Source organism: Perissodus microlepis, chromosome 2 (genome assembly GCF_051167445.1).
Source record: "Perissodus microlepis isolate ML-2025 ecotype Zambia chromosome 2, ASM5116744v1, whole genome shotgun sequence".
Classification (NCBI taxonomy): Eukaryota; Metazoa; Chordata; class Actinopteri; order Cichliformes; family Cichlidae; genus Perissodus; species Perissodus microlepis.
Window position 1 is genome coordinate 8,193,518 of NC_140462.1, and position 26,274 is coordinate 8,219,791.

At 44.2% G+C, this 26,274-nt stretch overlaps 1 protein-coding gene across 3 annotated transcripts in view; it reads left to right on the top strand.

The window, feature by feature from the left end:
* Positions 1 to 25,572, top strand: part of nlgn3a (neuroligin 3a) — a 134,477-nt gene extending 108,905 nt beyond the window's left edge. For all 3 annotated transcript variants that reach the window (XM_084943224.1, XM_084943233.1, XM_084943241.1), the window contains 2 exons: positions 14,184 to 14,973; positions 24,583 to 25,572. In XM_084943224.1, coding sequence (XP_084799350.1) covers positions 14,184 to 14,973; positions 24,583 to 25,438 — 1,646 coding nt within the window. In that variant the 3' untranslated portion in view covers positions 25,439 to 25,572. The remainder of the gene's footprint in view (positions 1 to 14,183; positions 14,974 to 24,582) is intronic.
* Positions 25,573 to 26,274: the final 702 nt, after the last annotated feature.

Sequence of the window (26,274 nt, forward strand, 5' to 3'; positions counted from 1 at the left end):
TATTTTCCAGCTATTTATTTATGAGTGACTTATGTATGTATATATATGTATATATTGTACTATTCTTAGTTAGCGTATTGTCTGTCTTGTCTTAATGTTGGTTTATAATGGAGCACTGTAACAAAAAATAATTTCCCCCAGGGATTAATAAAGTATTCTGATTCTGATTCTGATATACTTATATACTTATACATTTCTGGTCAAAAGAACACACCTTCATATATGTATTGTATTCATACAGATATATATACATGTTCATATGGACACTGACCAACCTCTGCATTAGCTATACCTGTTTAACTGCTCATTAATATGAATATGTCTAATCAGCCAATCACAAGGCAGCAACTCAATGCTTTTCGGCATGTCGATATGGTCGAGATGACCTGCTGAAGTTCAAACCGGGCATGAGAATGATGAAGAAAAGTGATTTAAGTGACTTTGAATGTGGCATGGTTGTTGGTCTGAGTATTTCAGAAACTGCTGAGCTACTGGGATTTTCCCAGACAACCATCTGCACGGTTTAGAGAGACTGGCCTAAAAAAGAGAAAATATCCAGTGAGCGGCAGTTTTCTGGATGAAAATACATTGTTGAGGTCAGAGGAGAATGGTAAGACTGCTTCAAGCACATAGGAAGGCAACTGTAACTCAACCAATTGTTACAACAAAGGTATGCAGAAGAGCATCTCTGAATGCACAGCATGTCAGACCTTCAAGCAGATGGATTACTGCAGCAGAGCACCACACCGGGTGTCACTCCTTTGGTATTGTTGATGTTTATCGAATGAAGCTTCGCATCACAAAGCTAAAATGATCTTAAACTGCTTTCTTGAACATTACAATGGCTTACTCTCTTGTCTGAAATTATGATAGTCATAGCAGGAAAAGCACAGATGCTACTAAAAATGAAAACTGTCTAAGAATCCAAATAAGTTGTCACGGTGAAACATTATGAACAGAAATGTGCACAGAAAATTCAGCCTACAGTGATTTATTACTGCCTTCCATGAAAAATCCTGTTGGAATAACATGTTATTACTATATAATCCATATTCTTACTATCTAGCAAGGGAATCCTCAGGGAACCCATATTCGTAAGCCTTTAGCTAGTTAAATCTCATCGATTCTGACCAATCAGCACAAGTGTTAGGTAGTGTGAGAGTAGTTGTTCAAAAACAACCATGGTGGCTCCTCAAGCGATAGCATAGATGCTACTGTAGCATCTGTTATATCAAACAGTTTTTAGTGAAAAAATAAAATTAAGGCTTTTTTTGCCCAATAAAAAAGTTGTTTTCCTTGTTGTATATCTAGCTGGATAATATTGATTATTTGGGGAAGGTATGAAGAAATAACCATGCTGACACTCGTGCATAAAGCTGCATGATGGATGTGCAAGGATTCACGCTGCTAGAGAACCACGTAACCTGTTGATGAGCGACATCACTCGATGCACATTCATTTGCACTGACCATATATAGTTGAATGTGGGTGTTTAGATGATGGGATATGGAGCTCATCCACCCTATTTCCAGGTGGACTGCGATTTATAACGGGTACACTGACTGCAGGTGTGCGTACATTTTCCTTTGTGTGCATGCACAATTTTAGCATCAAACCTACGCACTGATTTATAAACGAGGCCCCAGACCCGCTTGTCATTTCTTTAGGTGGTCATGAAAGCTGACAATGACACATTCTATAGTAATGGCAATAGGCTTACCGATGCCACTCTGAATGTGCGCTGGAAAAGAATGTCTGTGGGTGCGATATGTGTCAAGTGTTGTGACGTTAGTTGCTGTTGAATATGTGTTTGCTTGACATTGAGAAAGTGAAGCATGCCAGTATGCGGCCTAACTGATAGACTAGCACACTCTGTCTCATTCACACACACCCGTGCGCACTCATAACTCATCTCTGCAGACTCGCATCAGTACTGCACAAACATGCACAAAAAGTGGGGTGGACATTTTTAGCACACAGCTCATACACACAATCTGGTTTTGGCAGGTCCAAACCCGTGGGACTGACTGTCATTAAAGGTTGTCCTGTGTAAATACTGCACCCCCCTCCCCCAATCTCTGTGCTCACCTCACCACAGCTACACACACAGACACACACACATACACACACTCCATGTGTTCATGTAAGACCACATACTTTCCCTCTCCGGGCGGATTCATGTGGCTACAGCTGTGTGCCTGATGGCACTGGCAGCACGAGGCACAACAGAGAGAAGAGAATACAGGGGAGGATATGAAAACTGCAAAGCATTTTAGCACCAAGAAAGAGGACAAAAACACGACAAAGATAACCGCGCATGCTCTCACATGACCATTATATTTTCTTTTTCTCTTTTGTTTATCCTCTCTCGTCTCCTCTTGTCATAGACCGCTTTGACTGTGAAAGACTGATAATCTGAAGCTGATCGCCGAGGTGGAACGGCAACTATTGAATGCCTTTCCTACCTCGGCGAGGCGGGCACACAGCGGCATGACAAAAGTTAACCAGAATGCAGATGTATGTATATGCTATATATGCATACAACATAAGCGAAGAGAGTGACGCCTGTGTTAACGGGCTTTCTCACACACGCACACACACATACAAAAGAGGAGTGAATGAAGTGACCAGGGAAGAGACTCACAGCTTTTTGCCCTTGTGCCGAGACCTCGGCCTGTCACTCTGTGTTTTACTCCCTGCAGCCCGACTCCACTGTAAACAGCCACCACAATATTTGGTATTGAGGTGGTGAAGAAACTGCCCACCACTTCCCATTTGGCCTTTTCAGAGTTTGACAGAGAAGACTGGAGGTAAAAATATTCTGCTTTCTCCCCTGCCAAAATTGAAAATGGTTGGAGTGCTGCTCTGAAAGGGGAATGTATATAGTCCTTGTTATTAGACCGTCCCGGATTGAAATGAGGTTGACTCCATGCCAGACATTGAGATGTTTTCTGTCATTCGTTCCCCCCCCCTCTTCATCTGAAATTCAATATGATACATTAGTGTTCCAAATGGAGGCAGCGCAATAGATATTAATTACTTGTCCATTACAGTTTGTGACACTATCAATCTGTTATCAGCTGGCTCCACCAATGACTGAAATTAACTGTCACATTTCAATATCAGGAAAGTCATCTCCATGCTTTATTGCCTCCATTACAATGTTCAGTTCTTAAATGGTATCCTTAAGAGATCAGAAAGTAACCAGGATTTTTTGGCAAGCACCGACACAGAAGGCGTGTGTGTGAGTGTGTCGCTGTGTTTGTCTTTTGCAAACTTTGTAAATATCAAAGTAAATGTCGGCACCGGTATCGAACAAGGAATACAATGAGCACGAATGTGCTGCGGTCGTGGGGAAATAATGGGAGCGCTGCCATATCATGATCTCCACAAGTTCATGTATATTTGATAGGGTCTACCAGATGTGGCCTTGGATATGTATCAGCAAGCAATCTCTCTCACTCAGCTCGCAGAAATTAGATTTCATCTCAGGCTCCAAAATCTAATACACAGGCTTATATTTACTCACAGTTGCAGAGCATCATAACCGAATATGACCTCACAGAGAGGTAGCAGAGCTGCACAAAATATGGTTAAATGGAAATACTTACAGTAAATTATTCCAAGTGCCAGCGATGCTGCTTAGCTGTCGACTAGCCGAGAAAATAAAACTGCCCAAATGAAGAAACAAATTTATTTAAGTTTTTTTATAGCTTCAGTAAAAAAAAAATCAAATAGTTCAAGCACTGGTTTGACAAATATGCATTAGTAGCAAAGCCATTTCAGTTGGAAATCTCAGGTGTGTTGCGATCTCAAACTGCTGAGAAATTACATTTTCCAAATCACAAATCACACTGCAATCATTTCAAAGCCTTCTTATCCGAGCTTTTGGAGCAAGCGCGTATTCGAGATGAAATGGTTGCATGAGTCACCCGATACATTAAGATGCTTGTGTCTTCCTCACAATGAATGCAAAGTCACAGTTAGCATGCTGAGTGCTATTTCCTATGCAGAGAGTCTCTGCCTTGCCTTGAATACTCTCCGGGGACAGTAGCACACACTGAGGAACTTTAAGAGTCTTATCACACATCACACACACACTCACACACACCCCTATCCTCCTGTTATCCTCCCATGACCTCCCTCTTCTTCCTCGTCCTCTGTTCTTTGTCTGTGACACAATGAGAATAGATGTCGGCAGCTCGGTTCATCCATACGTCGGTCTGTTTGTCTTGCTACGATATATTTTTCAGTTTGGACGGCAGATAAATGTGTAGTCAGCACGTTTTTTTTCTCAGAGAGAGGGGGTGAAAAAAAACAAGGCATTTCAGATTGATGAACACTTTGGTCAACACATTTTTAATCTCTATTACTAAAGTCAACATCTCAGCAACTCTGTGTATTTTTCTAATCAAAATAAAAACATTTGAATGGATTGATCGAGATTAGTTTTGCAGAGGATCGATGCTCAGTTGCTGGTTGCTGAGTTCAGATAGGCTGCACAAATAGCTCTTAATTGTTCGGATTTCCAGTTGACTTGATTTGTTTGAGTAGATTTTTCTGGGAGCCTCTGCTGCCGATGGAACTTTTCCAAACCATTTTTACAGCAGAACATGTCATAACCCAATTGTCTCAACGTCCACTTACAGTAAGTGGCCGTGGTGGCTAAAGAGTCTGCCACGGTAATTGACTCAATGGGAATTTACAGTATGAAGCATGAGGCAGGGAAGGCAGGCATAGTGCTCTCCAGGGATAGGCTGTTGTCACACTGTTGCTATCTCTTCACTGCACACAGTAGGCAGGCTACTGATGGGCACACATGGCAGTGTGTGTGTGTGTGTGTGTGTGTGTGTGTGTGTGTGTGTGTGTGTGTGTGTGTGTGTGTGTGTGTGTGTGTGTATGTGTGTGTGTGAACAAACCCAGCTGCCCTCTTCAGAGCAGGTAATTCCACATTCAGGTGCTGAGATCAGGTCCCATCCCAGACTCAGCGTCGCTCTCTATCTTTAATGTGTGCACAAGAATGAATTTGAGGAGAAGGAGACGCATATCCCTCCCATATTTGGCCGCTGTTTGCATGGAGTGCCGCCTTGAATTAAACAAAGCTTTTGTGGCTTCTGGCTGCAGGGCTGCTGGCACGACGGGCAGAGCAGGGAACAGTGGTGTCAGACGTTGCGAGAGAGGAACACAGAGTGACATAGGCACAGCTAGAAGAATATGTTTACCCTGTTGGAACCCGTGCCCGCCCTGGCACGTTCATGCATGGTACAATAGTTAATCAGCTCAGATTCTGCTGCTGGTGTGAGCACTGACCCTTAAAGGCATCTGTAATGGAGGGAGTCTTTCTAATAGGAAGAGCACTGTAATTTCGAGAGTGGAGCAGGAATTACAACACATCCAGGGGAGTTTTTTTTTTCCAGTGTGTCCTCTGGTTCTGGTTCATTTATGCTGTTTTAGATTGAAAGAGTTGTTGATGTTCTTGGTCAGAGAAAAAAGGTTGCTGCCTACGAGGTGGTCCGCGTGCAGTTTTTAATGAGTTTCCTGAATTGTTGAATGTGCCCGTGTGTGTGTGTGTGTGTGCATTAGTATTTATGTGGGTGTTTTGCATAGTGTATATATAATAAACATCGCCTTTAGGTATTTTCTACGTAAGCCGGAGTAGGATTGGACTTCCCTGGAGAGACAAATGATGCTTTGAGGACGCACATGTGCATGCTTGGCCATCAGCTCCGTGCGCATGAACGCCACGCACATTGTTTGCCTTTGTTTGTAAGCTACAATCAGATCAGGGACGTCGTCTATTCGAAACAAGACTCAAAGGCTTGCAAGCAAGCAATCTGCTGTTTTGGAAGTCTGTGAAAAGGCACAGTAAGCTTCCACCCACCAACTGCTTTTAGCTGGGTTGTGCGTATCCATCTCAGTTTCACCTCCCATACCCCTACAGCTCACAGCTAATTTTTTTTTTTTTTTTCCGTAAGACTTTGACCGGGGCTCTCTTTCTCTCTCCCTGTCACTCTTCCTTTACTTCTCTGCCTCCCCCAGGGGGGTTGTACACCCCTTGTGATAATTTGTCTGTCACAAATGCAACTGCGCCCTCTCCGTGGCTTTCCTTGGCCCAAAAATGAGTTTCAGCCATCCCATCTGGCTGTCATTGGCAAGATGTCGCCAAGAATAGAAGCTTCCCATCCTTTCACATTTCATGGCTGAATTGTCGTATTTGTGTGTGACTTATATCTTTGACCCACCCATGCTAGACATATTTTACATCTGATTTGTACTAGCTTCCTTGAAGTCAGTGCTCTCTTTGTTTCCAGCTGTCACTGCTGGCTGCATATATAAAAATGAACCAAGCTTTGGGGCTGCTATACAATGCAGATGGGGTGTAAAATATGGTGCATATATTTAGAAACAACAGGAGTCAGATGTTTTTTACTGGCGCTACGCAGCAGCCACTTGCACAATTCTCTCGTGAAAAACCGGTTTCCGTGGGAGCTAAAAGCACTAATCATTTCCTCTCAGCACACTGATCTGAAATCTATTTGTGGAAGCAGTAGGAGAGAAGAGAGAGGAAATCAGAAAACATCTTTAACAACTTGTCTCATCTAATGAGATTAGCAGAGCCGCTTACACAGTCATGACATGGAGATACACACAGATAACCCTGTAATAACTCATTATTCTTCACATTTCCACATCGACGCCTTGTCAAGGCTCGCTGACAGTGCACGTTGTTGTGTGTACACAGCTATCAGGCCAATCTTAGCACTGCAGCAGTGAGGAGTGAGCGTGGCGAAAAATCGCACAAAGTGAGCTAGCATTAGAAGGACAGAGAGATAGCTTTCTCTGCTTTTCAGAGGCTGCAGCATTAGTGACACATCCATGAGTGCAAATGGAAAAAAAAAAATCACAGCACCGGCTCTCTGTCTCTCTTGGTGTAGCAGAGTGTCTGAGAGGGGAAAGAAGTAATGAAATCAGTTCGATGTGTGTGCATGCATACTGTAGGTGAGCAGTGCTGGGAATGCACTGGTAGCATCCAAACAGGAAGCAGCTGAACGAGCAAGTGCATGAAAAGGGCAGATTGTTTAAGTATGCATAAAGTCAATAATAAAAACTGTGGAATGATTGCCTCCTTTCTAAACTGAAACTCTCTGTGTCGCATAGAAAGATCTCCATTCATGTTTTATACATATTCTATTTCTTGCATAGTGAATCCCAGATCTAAAAAAAACAAGCCTGCATGCACCCTTTGATTTTTTTTTTTCATCCATCAAACACGTTTCCACGTGCTTTTCTGGCTTCTAGTAACCACGGTAGAGAGCTTTAAAGCTCTTCTAACCTTCGTTTAAGTGTTACAAATGCTGTTATCATCCAGTAGTAAGTGTAATAAGTGTTGCGGGTACCTTTGTATTTGTATTTCTCTCTCTGTGAGTGGACGTCATAACTGGATCACGTATGATGCTCGAGTAAATGGCAGCGTCATCCTGCTGAAAATGTCAGATCCAATTTGTCACATCGGGCAGTGCAGCGCAGAAGCAACAAAAAGTTCAGACAATCACAAAGATGTATGCAGAGTAATCTGCTTTATTCTGAATGACAACGCACACTAATCTGGAATGTCCTGGTGTAGTAAATTCCGCCCACACCGATCCTCGGCTAAATTAAATTCTGAGAATTAGTCCACAAATACTGTTTGACTCAGGTGTGGCGTGCACGCCATGTGATTAGCAGCCAGATTGATGAGTTCAAGGAGGAGCCGTGGCCCTGTTGTGCTGTCCGTGCAGACAGGGGGGAGGTCAGCGTGTGTGATGATGAGGCCTGGAGTGTGAGGTATTGACCAGTGGATGTCGTGTCGTGATTAGGAGATATCACACTCACTGGGCTCAGATGCACATCGATCCTTAAACCTAGGTACAGCCTGTCAGCGGGGTCATTTTTACCCTCCTTTCCTCTCCTCCTTTCGCCTCCTCCCCCTTTGCCTCATGCTGTTTCACATTTTCTCGCCTCTCCTTCACTAATACCTTCATCTTTGCCCAGCCTCTTCTCTCTGCCCCCCCCCCCCCCCTCTGTTCTGCTTCCCCATTCCCCCTCCCTCTTCCATCCATCCACCCTCATGGATCAAACTCTTTATCTGGCCTAAGCCACAGCCTGCAGGCAAGCAGGCAGTCTCTACAGAGGCTGGAGGAGAAGACCAACAGCTTCAAACAACATTATATAGGGCTGGCATGAAGCATGTCTCACACTGATAGATGAAAACACTGGCCCCTCAGCCACTGTCTCTTTATGGGCATGATGAAACATGGACATAGGGCAGTCCTCCTGTGTTAAAGCCTGCTCTTCACTTAAGCGTTGCTACAAGGCCACCTGGGATTTAAGGCAGGCTAAAGTTTGCTACAAATTAGGAAACAGTGTACTTCTGTATTATGATCGGTAACAAAAAAGAAAAAAACTGTCAGTTTCTGGAAGGACGATACATTTTCTTTGGCAGCTATCCTGTTGGATCATCTGTTATGAAACAGGTCCAGAGTAAATCTAGTTTAGAGGGAAAAAGAATTGAAGCTACTGTAGGTACTAGTAACAGTTGTAGCTCTGAAGCTAAATAAATTGTGCATGCAATCAATCATAAGTGGGCTATTTTATGTCTTTTTTCATTTTTAATGTTTAAGCAAGCAGGTACTACAAATAACAGTCTTGTTGAATGTTCACTCACCCGCTGCCTAGATGTCACTGTTATTTAAAGAAATAGTTCACCTAGATAAAAATAATAATAATAATAATAAAAAAATGCATGTTTTTTTTTCTGATCTGTAATAGTATTTACATATCTAGATTGTCTTTGGTGTTAGTTGCCCAGTTTTGGGTCTATAGATTTCTCTTAAAAATAAAGTAGCTAGATAGAACTTGCCTTGTTGTCCATCCATTCTCTTCTGCCTACCCTTACCCAGGTCACAGGGGGGCTGTAGCCAGCTACCATAGTGTGAAAGGTGGAGTACTCCCTGAACAGATCTCCAGTCTGTCGCAAGGCTAACACAGAGAGACAGAAAACCATTCGCTCTCACATCCACACCTATAAGCAAATTAGAATCACCAATTCACCTAACTCTACTAACTGCATGTCTTTGGATTGTGGGAGGAAGCCAGAGTACCCGGAGAGGACCCACGCAAACACCGGGAGAGCATGCAAACTCCTTATCGCCTTATTATGTTAGTGGAAAAACACAGCACCAAACACATGTTTTTTGAAGATTCCTTTACATAAATGATGACACTGTTCAAAGTTGTTCCCTGCTTTTTTTGTCACGCCAAACAATCTAGATGACTAAAGCAGCACTACATGCCAGAGAAAAAAAATGGACATTCAGTTTGGGCTGAACTGTCCCTTTAAAAAATGTCCTTGCAGCCTAGGGGAATGCAGAAAGTATTTTCAAAGACGCTGCTGTCCTAAAAGTTATTTTGCTCTGATGTTGATTCTGTCAGCGTCATTTTGAAGTTGACAAGTTCAGTGTTGGGTGGAAATTTTAATGGAACAGAAAAAACAATGTAGGTGTTGTTTCGGGGCTGCCATACCAATGTGAAATTACCCATGGACTAATGCATGATCAGACCAGAGGCACTTGTGTTTAAGTGGATGCTGCCTGTAAGCTGTAGCCATGGAGACAACAGCTTTAACTGCAACCGGCCAAGGATAGAAAATTTGACAGATTTTATGAGTATTGGTCTCCCACCTGGCTTTAAATATTTCACATGGGATTATTTGCATTAAGTTCACTTCATTTATTCCCGTAGTTAATTTAAAAAAAAAAAAAAAGACACTAACACTGTGGATTCCTGGAAGAAGATAACAACAGCACCGACTGAGTGAAATGCAGCAAGAGAGGCAGAACAACACTTACTGTGTCCAACTACTGTGCTAGCCTAGTTTGGCTGTAGACGGAGAGAAATGCTTTCAACAGAGGGGGGGCTCTGCAAAGTCCACGGGTCTGTGGAGATTTGCTTACAGTGATGAGATGGTGGAGGTAAGATGGCTCAGAGGATTCAAGCTCCGCTGAACGCAAGCTTATGTCTAATAATCAGCAGGGAGGGACTCAGCGTGGTCCCGCAGAAAAGGAGACTGCATGAATGCAACAGAGAGGGAGGAAAACCAGAGCAGTGGATGGATTGAAGCAAGCAAAAAAAAAAGCAAGTTGTGAGCGAGGAGAAAAAGGAGCGAGAAATACATGTCCCCATGGCTACGTTATTTCTCCCCTGCGATGGCTTTTATGTGTTGGAGAAGAGTTTTGATAACATTTTGCTGCCTTGCATATTTTTGTCCATAATAGCTTTAAAAGTCGTGTAGGAATATTGGAAGGAAAAATGAATCGCTGACCTATGAAATGAGACCTAGCCGGTCCAAACTTACGAAGGTTTTCTTTGTTTTTTTCTTTTCCTTGTTGTTTGTGCGGATGGCATTTGGAGCGGTTCTGTGGGATGGATTTTGCCGTTAAAAACATCACGGCGCCGCAGACTGATGAAACTCACCACTGACGCTTAAGTGCATTTTGCCAGCTGTTGCAGATTACAGAGTACAGTCATTTATCGCACTAACTGGCACCAGCATAGCATCCTTGTCCATTAACACAGACTGAACTCTCACACATGCCCGTAGCTGCCGCATAATACATCACAGTGATCCAAAGTACAACCACGTCATGCTCCTCTCTCCACTGATGCAGGATTTGCTCATTAGTATCAGCACGTTATCCATATTGGTATTGTCAAAACAAGGTTTAAACTTGTCTGAGCCTGTGGGTGTGTTTTAGTGTGTGTGGCTCTCCAACCGATGCGATGGTCATCATTAGCCCCAAGGTCAAGCTCTTTCTTTCTTATCATCAGTGAATTATCTCCACAAGCCACTCCACCAATACGGGGCCTGAACTACACGCCTGTTTAACGGGAGTCTAGCGAGGATGAAGTGTGGGGGGGGGCAACGCGGTCGAGGTCAGAAAACCACAGCGCAGAGGCGGCTGCGGGGCGACGCAACAGCATTTTAGCAGGGGCCCAATGAGTGATTACCTTGCAGCTCCAGTCATAATTCAGCGTGACCTCAATCTGCCAGCAATGCTATAGTTTGATGGATCTGCTCACAGTTTGGGTGTCGGGTCCTCGCATGTCAAACACAGGCAGATAATAATCAGGCTATCTGTTGCTTTTACAAAATAAAACTTGGTGGATATTAATGCTGCGCGTGCGTTCGTGCACTTTCTGTTTAATTCACCCGGATGGCGCGTAAGGAATCACTGCCTCCGCAGGTGTCAGAATAGATACTATAGACAAAACGGTGTCACAAATGGTTAATTCCTATCATGATGATGCCTGTCAACGGTTGCTCTATCCATCGACAGGCCCATCTCTTTGCTTTATCAATCAAAGTCGGCAAAAACATGCGTGGATGCACGTACACACACATGCGAACGCACAAGTGTGCTCTCACATGCGCAGACATCCTCGTCCCAGTGTGGATAATTAGTGGATTCCCTCAGTGGGTGATAAAGCCTGTGCACTTCTCTCCTCTCTCTCTCTGACCTTCCCCAGTGAGCTTCCGACCACAGTGGGGCTCATCACACACAGCTCTAATACATATTTATCGGCCCAGTGACAGCTCTTAAGTGCTGGATTTATATGTTTCCTGACAAACAATAGTAAAACCTTATTCATTCGTCCTTCTTTTCATCAACCAAAGCAGGAGATAAATCCAGGAGTGTCAACCTGGCTGTAGCTTCCTCAGCAGCTGGCCATCTGTTGGTTGGTTGGGGTGTATCTGGACATGGGACCCAGCCAAGGTACACTCAAGCAGCTCTCTCCAATTACTGCAAACGGATTTGATATACGTATGTCTGTCAAATCGCCTTGGCAATCACAGGAACCTGTGCGCTGGCAAACGTTTTCCTACAGCAACTTCTGATCAAAGACATTCAAAAAGCGGCTGTGGAATGGCTGGCGGCATTGGGATTCAGGACAGACTTCCTGCACCATGACTGGCTCTATTTGCACAGCGCAATCAGAGTTGAGATGTGAAGAGAGGCAATACCACTAAAGAGTGAGGGGAGGGGAAGGCGAGTGGAGAGGAGAGGAGAGGAGAGGAGGAGGAAGAGGAGGGAGGGATGGCAGGATTAAGCCCCAGCCCACCCCCTACCCTCTCTCAGCCTCCAAGCGGCCATCTTTCATCTTGCGACTGCCCCTCTAATGCTTTCAAGTGGGCGAAGCCCTCGACATCTGCTTCCGCTCCGTGGGACACAGCACAGGCTACCGTCCTGCGGAGATGCACAACCACAGCGCAGTTCAAGGGGCACTGTGAGGCCAGCGCCACTGAAGGTCTTCTCCACGTAGACAGAAAAACAAAGACATCAAAAATGACAGTGGGGCACGGGGGATTAAGTCAAAAACTTATATTCAGACAAGTAGAAAAATAGAATAGATCAGCTCTTGAAATAAACATTAAAATGCATCATATACTAGTGAACAGACTCACAACAGAAAAGCTTTACAGTTCACTCACCCAGACACATTAATTCTACTTACTACTTGAGAACAAATAAATGTAAATAGCTCTGTAAATAAACACTCCGTCTTCGCCAAGAAGAAATAAACCCCCTGCCGCCTCTGATTAAGACTACCAAAGTGATATATCTGGCACTTAAGTCTGCTGTTTACCTCATAAACACAAAGATTTCAGCACAGCCACCCACACTGACGCTGAAAAATCACAAACTGAGTCTGCGTGCCTGTATGTTTCTCTGCTAGTCTTTTTGGCTTCAGTGTGGGATGTCTAATGACATTTTTTTAATGCATGCCATTTCAGGAGTATTTCTTCTGCTGTGGCTTTCAATATCATGAGTTCACTGGAATTCCTTGACTCCGGCAATGGTAGCGCCGTGAGCAATAAAGTGGCATGGTCAAGTGGTAGGAGCTTTGCCTCTGATTTTCTCTGAGATCAGTAAAATAGCACTTGTGATTTTCGAAAACCATATCTGGAGTGCAGATGAGTGGTGCTGTCGAGGACAGGGCACTGCCGGTGATATGAGGGAGGCCTAACTGACACTAGGTGTGTGTGTGAATGGGGGTGCATGTCGTTTTACCTTCACTCTTCTCAAATTTTCCAATTATTTCTAAGGAAATTATGTTTGTTATTTTGGATTTGTTCCTTGATGAACAGTCATTTCAGATTTCCTTCATACATCAGTGCAGCTAAAATGTAATTTAATTTGCAAGAGCTCCCCGCGAGACTGTAAATGCGTTCGCCTTGATTTCTGAACCACCTCCACCCCCCTTTCAAAACCCACACACAAGAAACAAACTTCCATGTAGATTCATATAATGCGTGATCTGTTGACTCTTGTTTCAACATGTGTCTATTTCTGCAGCGCACAAGCAGGCGAGACCTTGGATTTTTCTGTGCAGTCTGGTCTTCTTTCATTGCTTGCCACCGCAGTGTGTTCTAGTGCCAGTTTAAAAATTTGCAGCTACTTCTGCAAATGCAGTGAGCGGGAGTCAGGGTTTTTTTTTATTATTATTATTTATAGAAATCCACCCACCCACTATGTTGAATTTAGTGGTCTTCCACATGGAAAAAATGTGAAAGACTTCAATTTTGTGTGTAAAAAACTGACATATAACTGATGCAGAGGTGCTATGCATATATAATGAGCGCAAAAAGTCTGTGTGTAATTGCTTCACCCAGTTTAAGCTACCTTGAAAAGAACGTTATCACAAGGAGGGGATGGGAAACGGGGTTCATATATTCTTAAATCAAACTGTGGTGCATGTGCATGAGGGAAGGCGTTAATATATTTTATGGTATAGACTTGTTTGCCAGCTTTGATTCATTTTCCGAGAGGGCACGTAGAGATGGATAGGGGAAGAGAGGATGACAGACAGAGCGCTGATTCTTTCCCATGTCTGCGAGCTGTCGGCGAGACCAGGCCATCTGCACATTCATTATCACGGCAATGATTCCATTATTGTTCTGCATGGCAACAAGGACTTTTTCTGTCTGGCCTTTGTTATTCTTATCAACTGTGTAGCAGACAGCCCCCTTTTGATCATGGCAGCAACAAAATTAACTGCTATCATGTAGTATAGTGCATAACTGAATTATCCTTCAGGATAACGACACTAAACATCATTTTGTCTCTTCTTGTGTCCTTGTGCAGGTCTGTTCCACAGAGCCATCATTCAGAGCGGCTCAGCCCTCTCCAGCTGGGCAGTGAACTATCAGCCGGTCAAGTATACGCGTCTCCTGGCAGAGAAGGTGGGCTGTAATGTGCTGGACACATCAGACATGGTGGACTGTCTGAGGAAGAAGAGCTCCAGGGAGCTGGTGGAGCAGGACATACAGCCTGCAAGGTACCACGTGGCCTTTGGACCTGTAATTGATGGTGATGTTATTCCCGACGACCCTGAGATCTTAATGGAGCAAGGAGAGTTTCTCAACTATGATATTATGCTGGGGGTCAACCAGGGTGAAGGGCTCCGGTTTGTGGAGAACGTGGTGGATTCAGAGGACGGCGTATCTGGAAATGACTTTGATTTTTCTGTGTCTGATTTTGTAGACAGTCTTTATGGGTACCCGGAAGGCAAGGACACACTTAGGGAAACCATTAAGTTCATGTATACAGACTGGGCAGACAGGGACAATCCTGAGACCAGACGAAAAACGCTGGTGGCTTTATTTACCGACCACCAGTGGGTCGAGCCGTCGGTGGTTACGGCTGATCTCCACGCTCGCTATGGCTCGCCCACCTACTTCTACGCCTTTTACCATCACTGCCAGAGCTTGATGAAGCCCGCCTGGTCTGATGCCGCCCATGGCGATGAGGTGCCCTATGTTTTTGGAATTCCTATGATTGGTCCCACTGACCTTTTTCCCTGCAACTTCTCCAAGAACGATGTCATGCTGAGTGCTGTGGTCATGACCTACTGGACCAACTTTGCCAAGACTGGGTGAGCACTTTTTTATTTTCCATGAGAGGGAGGCTACCACTGCCATTTAAATTACAAACGTATTCAGAATGGTGCCGGGTAGCAGCTTGATATTGATGTATGCCTCTGTGCACAAGTAGTCAATTTCCTGTTTGCTCATTTTCTACTCAGCAAAAGCACACTGTAAATATAAAAGGATCAGTCATTTAATCAATTAGCTGTTATTTAAGTTATTTTCAGTTATTTTAATTATTAAGCCTTTTTTTGTAAGAAAACAATGCAAAACATTTGCTGGATCAAGACGTGAATATGTTTTCTTTTGTATTGCTGTGACTGTTTGCTGGATAAAGCAGGACATTTCAATCGTACAAATATATTAGTAAATGATCAAAAATATGTTGCAGTCCTAGTATACAGTAACTTACATTTTTACCTGAAGCTTTACTCTCTAAAATTGATGACTGAGGTTTTACCCCGAGGGTTACAGAGTGTTATCTTAACTTAAGGCCAGCTCAGTAAGATGTTCTGGGCGAACCGATGGAGCGATGGATGCATGCATGGATGCTGTTGATAGTTTTATGTGTGGTTTTCTTGTGCTCACTCTTCCTCCGGTAGCTTATTTTTACCACTCCATAGACCTACCTACCTACTCCATTAAGAGCATAAACTCACCAGCACAATCTGTAGTAGTTGTGCAGTGGTAAGAAACCATAAGGAACATGAACAGATAGCTACAAATGCAGAAGTTCATTTAACAGTGGGTAGACTGAACATATTAATCTCTGATCTCAGATCAGGCAGGTGTTTGTGTTGTGTTTCCTCCTGCAGAAACACAGTGCTTCTCCACATTCCCCCTGGTTTGTGTTTTCTAACAACTGTACTTTTACATTTGTTAAACTAGTGCGCATGCACATTAATAACTTGCTAAGTTATTAATAGAAGGTTACAGATTTTTTTAAAAAAAATCCTATTTCAGTTCTATTAACAGCACTTCTGTGCCGCAAAAAATGAGCTGCAGGAGAAAGGAAGCTCTACAATAGATTGTATAGGACAGAAAAGGCATTTTTCAAGAGAGACATTTTTTTCTGAGGTATTTTTTGCCCCGACTTCCTGGGTCTCAGTCTGAAAACCTGAGACATATTGAATGTGAGGAAGATTAAATGTTCCTGCAGAATATGTGCTGTGCTATTCGTGCTTGGCTGCCTGTTTGGGTGCATGGCTGCTTGCCCTTCTGTATACTTGCGTCCATATGTGTGTACTGTGGCTGCGTGTGTGCGTGTTTGGCTGGAAATACTATCTATGCTCTATTATACCGGGGACCAAAAGACACAAAGACTTATCAAGGAGGCATATCAAACTCTTGCCCTCAGCGGTATTGATTCCCTAAGCCTGGGCCCAGTCAATCACTCGTGCCCTGGGTGTCTCTTGCTCCCCACTATGCTCAATTTCCCCACCACCCATCACAAAACCGGACCATTTTGTATGACTACTAGTAATCATTTCTAACAACTTAAATTTAATTTGACAATCCCTGTTCCTAGAGGGGTATTGATCCCACCCTGAATGGGATGCCATCAGAAATCTTGTTCTGTTTTTTATCTGTCTCTACATCATCTGCCGTCCAATCAGGTGGCACTTACATCCAATCGTCTGGCTGATAGGACCTTGAGCTGCTAATGGCTGACTAGTGCAGATGGACTGATGTCGGAAAGCACTGAAGTCCATCAGTGATGCCCGGACAGCTGTCTCCTCTGCCTGGCAGCCATTTTGTGTCAACACATACAAAGCTGCATTTGTAGATGCGCGCAGATTGATTTTCGTTTTTCTTTTTTTCTTTTTTTTAACTTGTCATTTCAAGAAAGTGATCTGGTCTCATGAGAGGAGACAATGTGTTTAATCTAAATGACAAACAGAAGTTTGAGGTCTCGAGTTAACAATGCATGGTGCTTATGTCTCTGATCTTGGATCTTGTGATGTCACCGAAATTAATTCTGATGAAGGATGACAGCATGTCTGCCATGCCTATATCCAGTCAGACTCAACACAGCGCCGTGGGCAGTGAGCCTGCTGTAACCCTAACCTAGCCTTCACCCTGGCGTGCGCCAAGAGTAGAAAAAGCAAACTGCACTTTACAACTGACCCCATGTCAGTTTTGTAGATTTCCATGTCACTGACTGATTGAGATTAGGGGCAGAGCAGCGAGAGGATAAACCGGTTCTAGATCTGTGTTCACCATGTTATGGGTATCTGTCCTGTGGTGTGTCGCCTTGGCCTGTCTCCAGATAGGAAGATTACAGGCAAACCACAATTAGGCACTCAGATGGTAAAGAGCCCAGGATTAGATGCCAGCAGAATAAAAACTCACCGTGCTGCTTTAAAGGGTAATTTTACCCAGGCCTGTGTAAAGGAATCTACCATAAACTCTTAAAGGAGGGGGGGAATTGAGGATTTAAGATATTTCCCACATATTCTGAAGTTCATGCCTCTCATTTAGACCACGTGAGGGGATATCACTCTCTTCTAACACCACCCAATGCAATCTGGCTCAGGAGGACGTATTTTTAATTAAGACCCAACTGAATTGGCTTCGCCTTCATGGCTCGTCCAACAGCCATCTCGCCTGTATCTGCAGAGTAGCTCTCGCTCCCCTTCCAGATGTTCATAATGAACTGACCCAGATTGCACTTCCTGCCCCTGTCTCTAAATCAGCTGTAAGAACATGTGTGACACGATGTCGAAACACTTGGGCTGCATGTCAACAGTGGGTATCATAGCAGCATTCCCCCCAAAGCTCTTCCTGTCCCTGGCTCTCTTGTGTCATCTTTACAGGGCAAATCCCTTCCCATGCCCTTTTTTTTTCCTCCATCAGAATCAATGCATACAGAGTGCACACTGTCAAATCTTCTTAGTGTGTGTGCGCACATGTGTGCGGGTGTGATTGTGAGAGCCAGAGCGAGAGTGCGCATTTACACTATGGGGCCGTTCTTTCCCAAGAGTTAGAGATGTTTCCGAAGCGCAGGGATTTGCTCAGCTCTCAGTTTTTTTTCTGGCTGCAACATTTGTTTTACTATTGACAAGCAAAAATTGGCCTGGGCTTTGTTGCCACAACAACTTCATCTGAACTGTATTGTCAAAACTTTGGTTTTCTTTTTTTTTTTTCGTGCACAAGTCTACTGATGCGAGCACAACTTTACACAAAAAAAAAAGAAAGAAAGAAAGAAACGCTGGCAGAAGTCTTCAGAAAAAGACAGGATGATGAAAGGCCGGGAAAAGATCAATCATTATATATCATTAGTGCTAGAAATTTGTTGGTCCATCTTTATACTTGTTTTTATCCTGCTGGCTTGTGCTCATTTCCCCAGTTCTGTGTCTGAGCTCCGCCACATGCAGTGCCTGGTATAGCTAGGTAGTTAGAGAGCAGCGCGCTGTCACGTGTTGTTTTTTTTAATTCTCCTCCACAGATCCCCCATTCCTCTCTCACTCTCTCTCTCATTATTCTATACAGTCATGTATTACGATCACAGTGTGAGCTAAAATATGCACTATTGATTGGTTTGGTGACAAAGGCTGCCAACTAAACAAATGTAGACAGAAGTAACTACACTGTGTCTGTGGTACAGTGTTACAGCCAGCACTGATTTACAACACTGCTGGTTGATTTTTCTTTTGTTTTCCTCCTACTTGTCAATCGAACACTCCTCTTCTGTAGGATTAACAACACACATACATCAGCTGTTTCTCCTGTCTGACCTCATTCACACAAAGCTTCAGCCTTTTTTTTCCTTTTTTTTTACCCCAGCTGTCTAGTAGTTACATCATTCAACTCTGATCTCCCTCTTTGTCCTTCGTCTGGATTATCCCTGGTTCTCTTCAGTTTCCTTCGTTAGGCCCAAACGACTAAACCTGCACCGGGAGTACTGAATGCTTGGCATTGTCGAAAAGCTCAGCCCCCAACAGCAACCTACCTACTCCATTAAATAGGCACTCACTTGATAGGAGATTTGTAGCCAATATCCTGATTTGCATTAGAGAAGGTAAGGAAGTGGTGTGGCTTGTTAAGGGGCCGGGATGCCATTGATCGGTGTCCATGCTGTGCAGTGAATGTAATGAGAGGAGGGCCGCAGGGGAGGAGAAGAGGAAGTAGATCTGCATGTATGCGTCTGCGAATAAGTGGTTGTCAGGTTAAAACATGAATAATATTCTTAAACGTATTCATGTAAAATGATCTTCAGACGTAGCTCAAAGCTCCCGATTGTTAAAAAAAAAGGACAAAGTGAAAGTAGGGAAAGTTTCATGAGAGCCAGGAGAAGCGTTTTTTTTTTTTTTTCTTTGCTGCCACTCATCTAATCAAACAAATCAATGGCATCTATAACAGGGAGCGGCCCCAGAGCTGTGTCCTCCAACACTTCTGCACACCCCAAAGTCACAGCGCCTCGCCCCGCATCACTTAGCCTGCTGAACCGAAGGCTGCCATTAAATATGAACCTCGCATCACTCAGCCCCATGTCCCACCGTGCAACCACATGAAGGGTAAAAGAGCACAGCCTGATAATTTGCCTGTTCAGCGCTGAGGATGCCCCCCTCCAGCCCATCCCATACACTGAACCAAGACGAAGTCTACAAACAGAATGAGACTGAGTGTATTTCTTCAAAATTTCAAACACAGTGTAGGGGGGAAAAGATCTGGTAACCTTCTCATGGAGTGAAAATTACAATTAGTTCCTTACTTTGCGTCACCTGGTAAGGAGATAAACAACTGCAGGGGATGAATTTGTTACGCAACAATGACAACAATACCAAAGAAAGCTTTTTTTTCTGCAGCCTAGCAAAATGAGCACCAGTGCCGTTAAATTAATGCATGCTCCTTGGTATATATATATATATAAATTGAGAAGCTATACTCAGCTCAGGATCCAGAGACCTTGAGTGCAGTGAAAATAGATTCTTGTCTTCCGCCTTAGGGCACGTAAACGTGTCTTTTCAGATTTGGTGATGGCTAGGTCTATGATCATTCAAGCGCTTCAAATTACATCAGGATGAAAAGGGGAAGGAGGTACACGGGGAATGAAAAAAGAAAGAAAATGATATTCATTCTCCCCCTTTATCTACCTTTTACATCAGCGCTTGCAGATAGAGCTCGGAATAAGTAATGAGCTCCGGTCCCATTCTGCCACATGTGTAGGCAGAGCCGAGAGTCGTGTCTGTCATCCAGGTGGCACGGCTTCTTATAGCAGAACTGCTTAACACTTTTAATATCAGCCGGGAGAGGCCCATTGTCCTCACCACAGAGCGTGAACAGCTTTGTGAAATGTGACATGTCTTGTGTTTAAGTGCTTCACTTGTTCAGTCCAAGAGGTTATTGTACCATAATGTGGCCCAAATCCAGTACAATCACACACACACAGATGTGCACACGCAGGCTGACAGTCGCGAGATGAAATCCAAATTCTCCATCAATCATAAATAAGAGCACATGGGAACACTTAAATACGCTTGACGGGCCAAGGTTAGCAGGGGTCAGCAGGTCACTGAGATTGGTGGTGGCGGGGGGTTGTGACGAGGAGATGAAGGCGATAGTTTATACTACCACGGCCATATGAACACATCAGAGGAAATCTGAAAGGCCATTAAAACGCCTGCTTTTATGGGTGTAATAATCCCTCTCCTCTGCCTGGGAGTCCAGCCACAGCTTCAGTGGCCATCCCCAGATTAGGTGGGAGGTTTGACAGGAAGCAGGCTATCAGCTAATGCAGGGGAGCTCTGACAGCACCAACAGGACCACAAACATCACATTATGCCAGGGCTCTTCATGCAAGTCACACTAGGCATTCGCCACAGAGCTGAACACATGCGGTGAGACGGGACAACAGTGCACTTTGCAGAGTTTTGTACCCAGACTGATGTGATGTTTAAAAGTGAAATGAGCTGGCGATCACAAGACTTGGCTTTAATCTGAGGTTATTCAGACACTTCAAATGAATAGCTACAGACCCTCCCATTTAATATCAGCTTGCCAGAAGTGTTTGAACAGGTTAAAATAGTTTTTTAATATATGTTTTCATTTTTTTAACGACAGTGAAAATTCACTGGCGTAACTTCTAATTAGCATCCGAATTAGACACTGGAACTCCTTTAAAGTGTCTTTATTATTTATTATTATTTATTGGCCTTTGGGCCTGAGGCCCAGTCCTCTCTGGCACAGCTGGCTGCCGGCAGAACCCGTTGGCACGTCACTGCAACCCCCTCTGGCCTCTGCTCCATGGCTGCTGGGTGACCTCTTCTTTGGGGCTCTCCTCAGCTCTTCCCAGGAGGGTGGCACGGTTGCCCCCCTGGTGGTCCTCCTTGGGTCCTCGTATTCTGGGGCCTCTGGATGTCTGGGGCCTGGATCTCCTCCATACCTGCTTCATGCCCTGGGGGACGGGGCTATGGCTCCCCACACTCCCTAGCAGATCGTTACATGGAGAAACCTTTTGAATACAAGCGTGCTGATGCACACAGGTGTACACACGGGTGTTCACAGACACAAACTACACCTTTCTTGGCTGCTACCTCAAAGCACATTGTGCGCTGTCGATCTTGCGTCCTGCACAATAACATGTAATATTTAGTATCTACTGTTATCTACTGTTAGCTAGTTTATTGTGATGGTGTTGTATTTATTATGTTGCTCTTTTTTGTTTGTTTTCTTATCTCCATACAGGTGATCAAGGTGTTTTGTTTTTTTTCTTCCCCCCTTTCTTACCATCTCTTCTCCTCTCTATTTTTCTTTCTCTCCCTCTTTCTTTCATTCTTTCTCCCTGTCCTATCCCCCAGTCATGTGTGTCCCATCTGTAACAACCGAAAATAAAATAAAATAAATACATAATTATAATAAAGGTCAATCAAATGGACCAATATGGCAAGGCCATGATGATCCAATTGGTAAAGTAAATCCGCTTGGCATCTTTCTTGGCCTTCAGACAACAATTCTGATGGCTAAAGATCCAGATGGGACAGGCAAGAAAAAAACCCAAAGTGTCTTTATTATCTTTACATGTTAAGCACAGTATCTGCTGAAGCATCATACTATTTTTTCCATGCATACATGCTAAACAAAGATGAAAAAAACACCCAACAAAACCTGGCACCTTCATTCTTGCTGAATATATTAAAGCCTATTGCGTTGGATTTTACAGTAGACCTGTTATAAGATGAGCATGCAGTTCAGACAGGTTGGCACCTGTAGAGACTTTAACAAATGATTACAGCACTATTTTACCACAGATGGAGAGCACAGCAGCACAGCACTCAAGAAACAGTCAATCTGACAACGGTGCACAGCAGCACCCACTGATACAAATCGAACAGGGTAACCTAGTTGCCCTCGCTACACTGACTAGTAAAGCTTGAGTTCAGATCACTCCCTGTGACTCTGCAGCTCAGGGCAGCACTTCAAAGCCACACAGGAGCCCAAAGTTGAGCAGCAGTGGTAGAAATTGTTCAAAGGAATGTAGCCTGTTTACTATTGACTTTGCAACAATTACCCAAGCATATGTGTGTGTAATTAGATAAGGCAGCCAGTTGTTCTCTAATGCGGCAAATCAAATTAACTAAAGATGCCACATTGATTTCTTTGTGTTCCCTAAATTATTCATCTACACTTGCACTGAACCAGCCAGCCAGCCACCAAAGAGCTTTTCTAACTCCTCTGCACCACCACTTCCTTGCACTCCCCACATGCACATGCTGATTGTTTTGTGAGATCTGTCAGAGGACAGTTGCAATATCTGTGCCATCACCATTCAGCAAATTGACCTTCCAGAAAAGAGAGCATTTATGGTGTTATGGAAATAAAGAATTCCCATTAAATGCAGCAGTGTCGATATCCATCGTTCTTGTCGATGCGCATGCACGTGTGTAAGATAGAGGGCGAGAGCCTGTGCTTGCATGGGTGTGTGCACACTGGTGCACTCTTGCAAGAATTCATGCAGCACGCAGGCTGCAGACAGCTACGTCTGAGGCGGCTCCATTGACATCCTGTTATCTGGCATGTTGCGCACGGGGAGATCAATATGACCTTACCTCCACCACTGAAACTTAATTACTGATATTCAGCTACAAAGTCATCATAGTCTGCCTGTCAATATTCATCGGGGATCATTACGGGCCTAATAAAAGAGGTTATTTACGGGCCGCTCTGCTGACACCAGCCGTGGTCCACGAATTCAGCTCCAGCCATCTCAATTTGCTCTACCTCTCTCGGTCTTTTTTCCTCGTTCTCCTTCTCTATCTCTCTCTCTCACTTCTCCCAGAAGCACTGACCTGAAAAAGAAAAATTGACAGCAGAAAAACGAACAGGAGAGAGGATGGAAGTTGAATTCTTCTGGCATGGCTGTTAATTCTCTTAGCCATGTTTGGTGGTTTTTCAGCCAATGCCAAAAAAAAAAAGAACAGGAAAAAAACACAACGCTGTAGCCACTATATCCCTAAATCCCCAGCTAAATTTGAACTTTGCTTGCCAGTGACATTGCAGTCAGATCCAAAAAGGGATATTTCATGATATTTAGAGAAATGTCGCAGTGCTCCTCGCCTCCTTGCAACAGCGCAAGTTTTAACATCACCGCTCCAACATCAATTATTGTGTTTTTCGTGGCTACAGGACAATTCTTTCATCACTACCAGAAGCAATATTCTGGGTCACAGAACTCCCACTTCTGACATTGTACAGCAACAAAGAATTGTATGATTGTCGGAGATTGCTATATGTTAATTTGTTCAATAAATCAATAGCTTCACTGTAATTGAAATGGCTGGTCATTTGAGGCAGCATGTTGAAAACCGAAAAGTGGAACAGTGAACTCTGTAGATCACAGGAGGTACTGCATCCAGAAGAAGCTCTTTCCTTTTTGTCTGTCATGCTCAGTCTCATAAACATCCATTCGCTCTCATGCATGCAAACATCCTGATATCCATGCATGCACACAGATATATGCACACACGGGGCTAAGCAGTTCCTTTAGTATCTTGATTAATATGGTCCACTTTACATCAGCACATTGGATGCCAATGCACACTGTGCCGCCTTCCCTAAGCAATTAGCGAAACGGCTCCACCAGCGTTGGATTATCAACAACAAGATGCCTCCTGACGCGAGCCCTAAAGCCTGCTGACTTATTCATATGTGTTTACTTTAAAAGCCTTTGCCCTGGTTTTTTGTAGGTGGGCTGCCTTAGAAATGAAATAAGAACAACATCTGGAGAAAGAAGAGAAGGGGAGGGGGGTTATGCTCAAAGAGGTGTCCAAAAGCAGAAAGACATTTGGGAAAATATAATATGAAATCGTTCTCAACTCATTCATTAAGAAGAAAGCATATATATATATACACAACAGCATGCACACGCGAATCCAATATAACCAGAAGGATTTGGCTGGTCGATGTGAGTTTGTGCTTTTGCTGTTGTGGATTTCACTGAGCAAAATCAATGAATTCTCCACTAGCTGAACCCCTTTCACGCCAAAATATGAGCTGTGAATCACATGCTTGTATTTTTAGTTTTTTTGGACGTTTCCTATCCCACATGAATGTCAGAGCTTGAATAATTTAATGTACTCTCAGAATCACATTTAACAGTCTCTCTTTCTTGTCTCCAGGGATCCCAACAAACCAGTTCCCCAAGATACCAAGTTCATCCACACCAAGGCCAATCGCTTCGAAGAGGTGGCCTGGTCCAAATACAACCCCCAGGATCAGCTTTACCTGCATATTGGCCTGAAGCCACGTGTGCGCGATCACTACCGTGCCACCAAAGTGGCCTTCTGGAAACACCTAGTGCCCCATTTGTACAACCTCCACGATATGTTCCACTACACCTCCACCACCACCAAAGTGCCGCCCCCAGAGACCACGCAGAACACACTGTCCACCAAAAGGCCCAATGGGAAAAACTGGCCATTCAACACCAAGAGGCCACCTATGTCCCCGGCCTACAACAGTGAGGACAAAGACTCCTGGGGCGATGATGAGGAGACAGGGCCGCTGGTTGTAGAGAACCCTCGGGATTATTCTACAGAGCTCAGTGTCACTATCGCTGTTGGGGCCTCGCTGCTGTTCCTCAACGTCCTGGCCTTCGCAGCCCTCTACTACCGCAAGGACAAGCGGCGGCAGGACTCCGGCCACGGGCAGCCCAGCCCGCAGCGGCAGACCACCTCCAACGACATTGGCCACCACGCGCCGGAGGAGGAGATCATGTCATTGCAGATGAACCAGACGCACCATGAGTGTGAGGCTGGGAACAGCAATGAGGGGGCACTGCGTCTGGCCTCGCTGCCCGACTACACGCTCACACTCCGGCGCTCTCCGGACGACATCCCCCTGATGACCCCCAACACCATCACCATGATCCCCAATTCCTTGGTAGGCATGCCCAACCTGCACCCCTACAACACCTTCACAACTGGCTTCAACTCCACCGGCCTGCCTCACTCTCACTCAACCACCCGCGTATAGCTTTAAGGAGGCCAGGGGCAGCCGGCGAAAAACGGGGAGGGGAGGAAGAGGTGGCGGTGCAGGGGTGGAAGAGGAGGAGCCGTCCGGATGAACGAATGGAGGAGAGGATTGTGTTTTATAAATATCACAGGGAGGGGGAGGGCCGTGGGGGGGGGGGGGGGGGAGAGGAGGGGAAGGGCATCAGTCAGATTAAAACGTGAGGAGATTTAACACGACTTTTACTACGAGGAGAGTTGCTGAGAGCTCTCCGTGGATGTCAAGTTGTGCAGAGCTGCCAAAATCAAACTGCTTCCCTTCTCCCTACCAGGAGAGAAGGGGGGTTGCGGGGTCTTTCTGCAGTGTTTTTTTCTAAAATAATCATTTTAAAAGCCTTTTTAAGCAGACTGAGGAGATATCAACAGTTTTTTTTCTTGAATTCATAACAAAAAAAAACAAAAAACAAAGAGTAGTGCTTTTTATTTCCCATCCCTTTTCCTCCTGCGGGAGACACGTCTAGAACAATGGCCTCTACGTCGATATTCACGAAATGTTTTTAATTGCTTCTTTGTTTTGTTTTACGTTTCAATGCCTTACAAAAAGCTTGTTGTTGTTGGGTTTTTTTGTCATTATTTCTATTCCCCGAGACTATTCCATGTGGGGTGTGTTGCAAACAGTTGAGACTCAAAGATGAGAGACTGAATCCAGGATGGGAATCTAGAGGATATGCAGATGTAGAGATTTTTAAAATCCATTTTGGGCAACTCATTCTTTTTTTTTTCTGTTGCGTATCAACACAACAGCCACCCAAATGGTGTTTTTTCCTTTTCTTTTCTTTTTCCTAGCTCATATAGAAATGA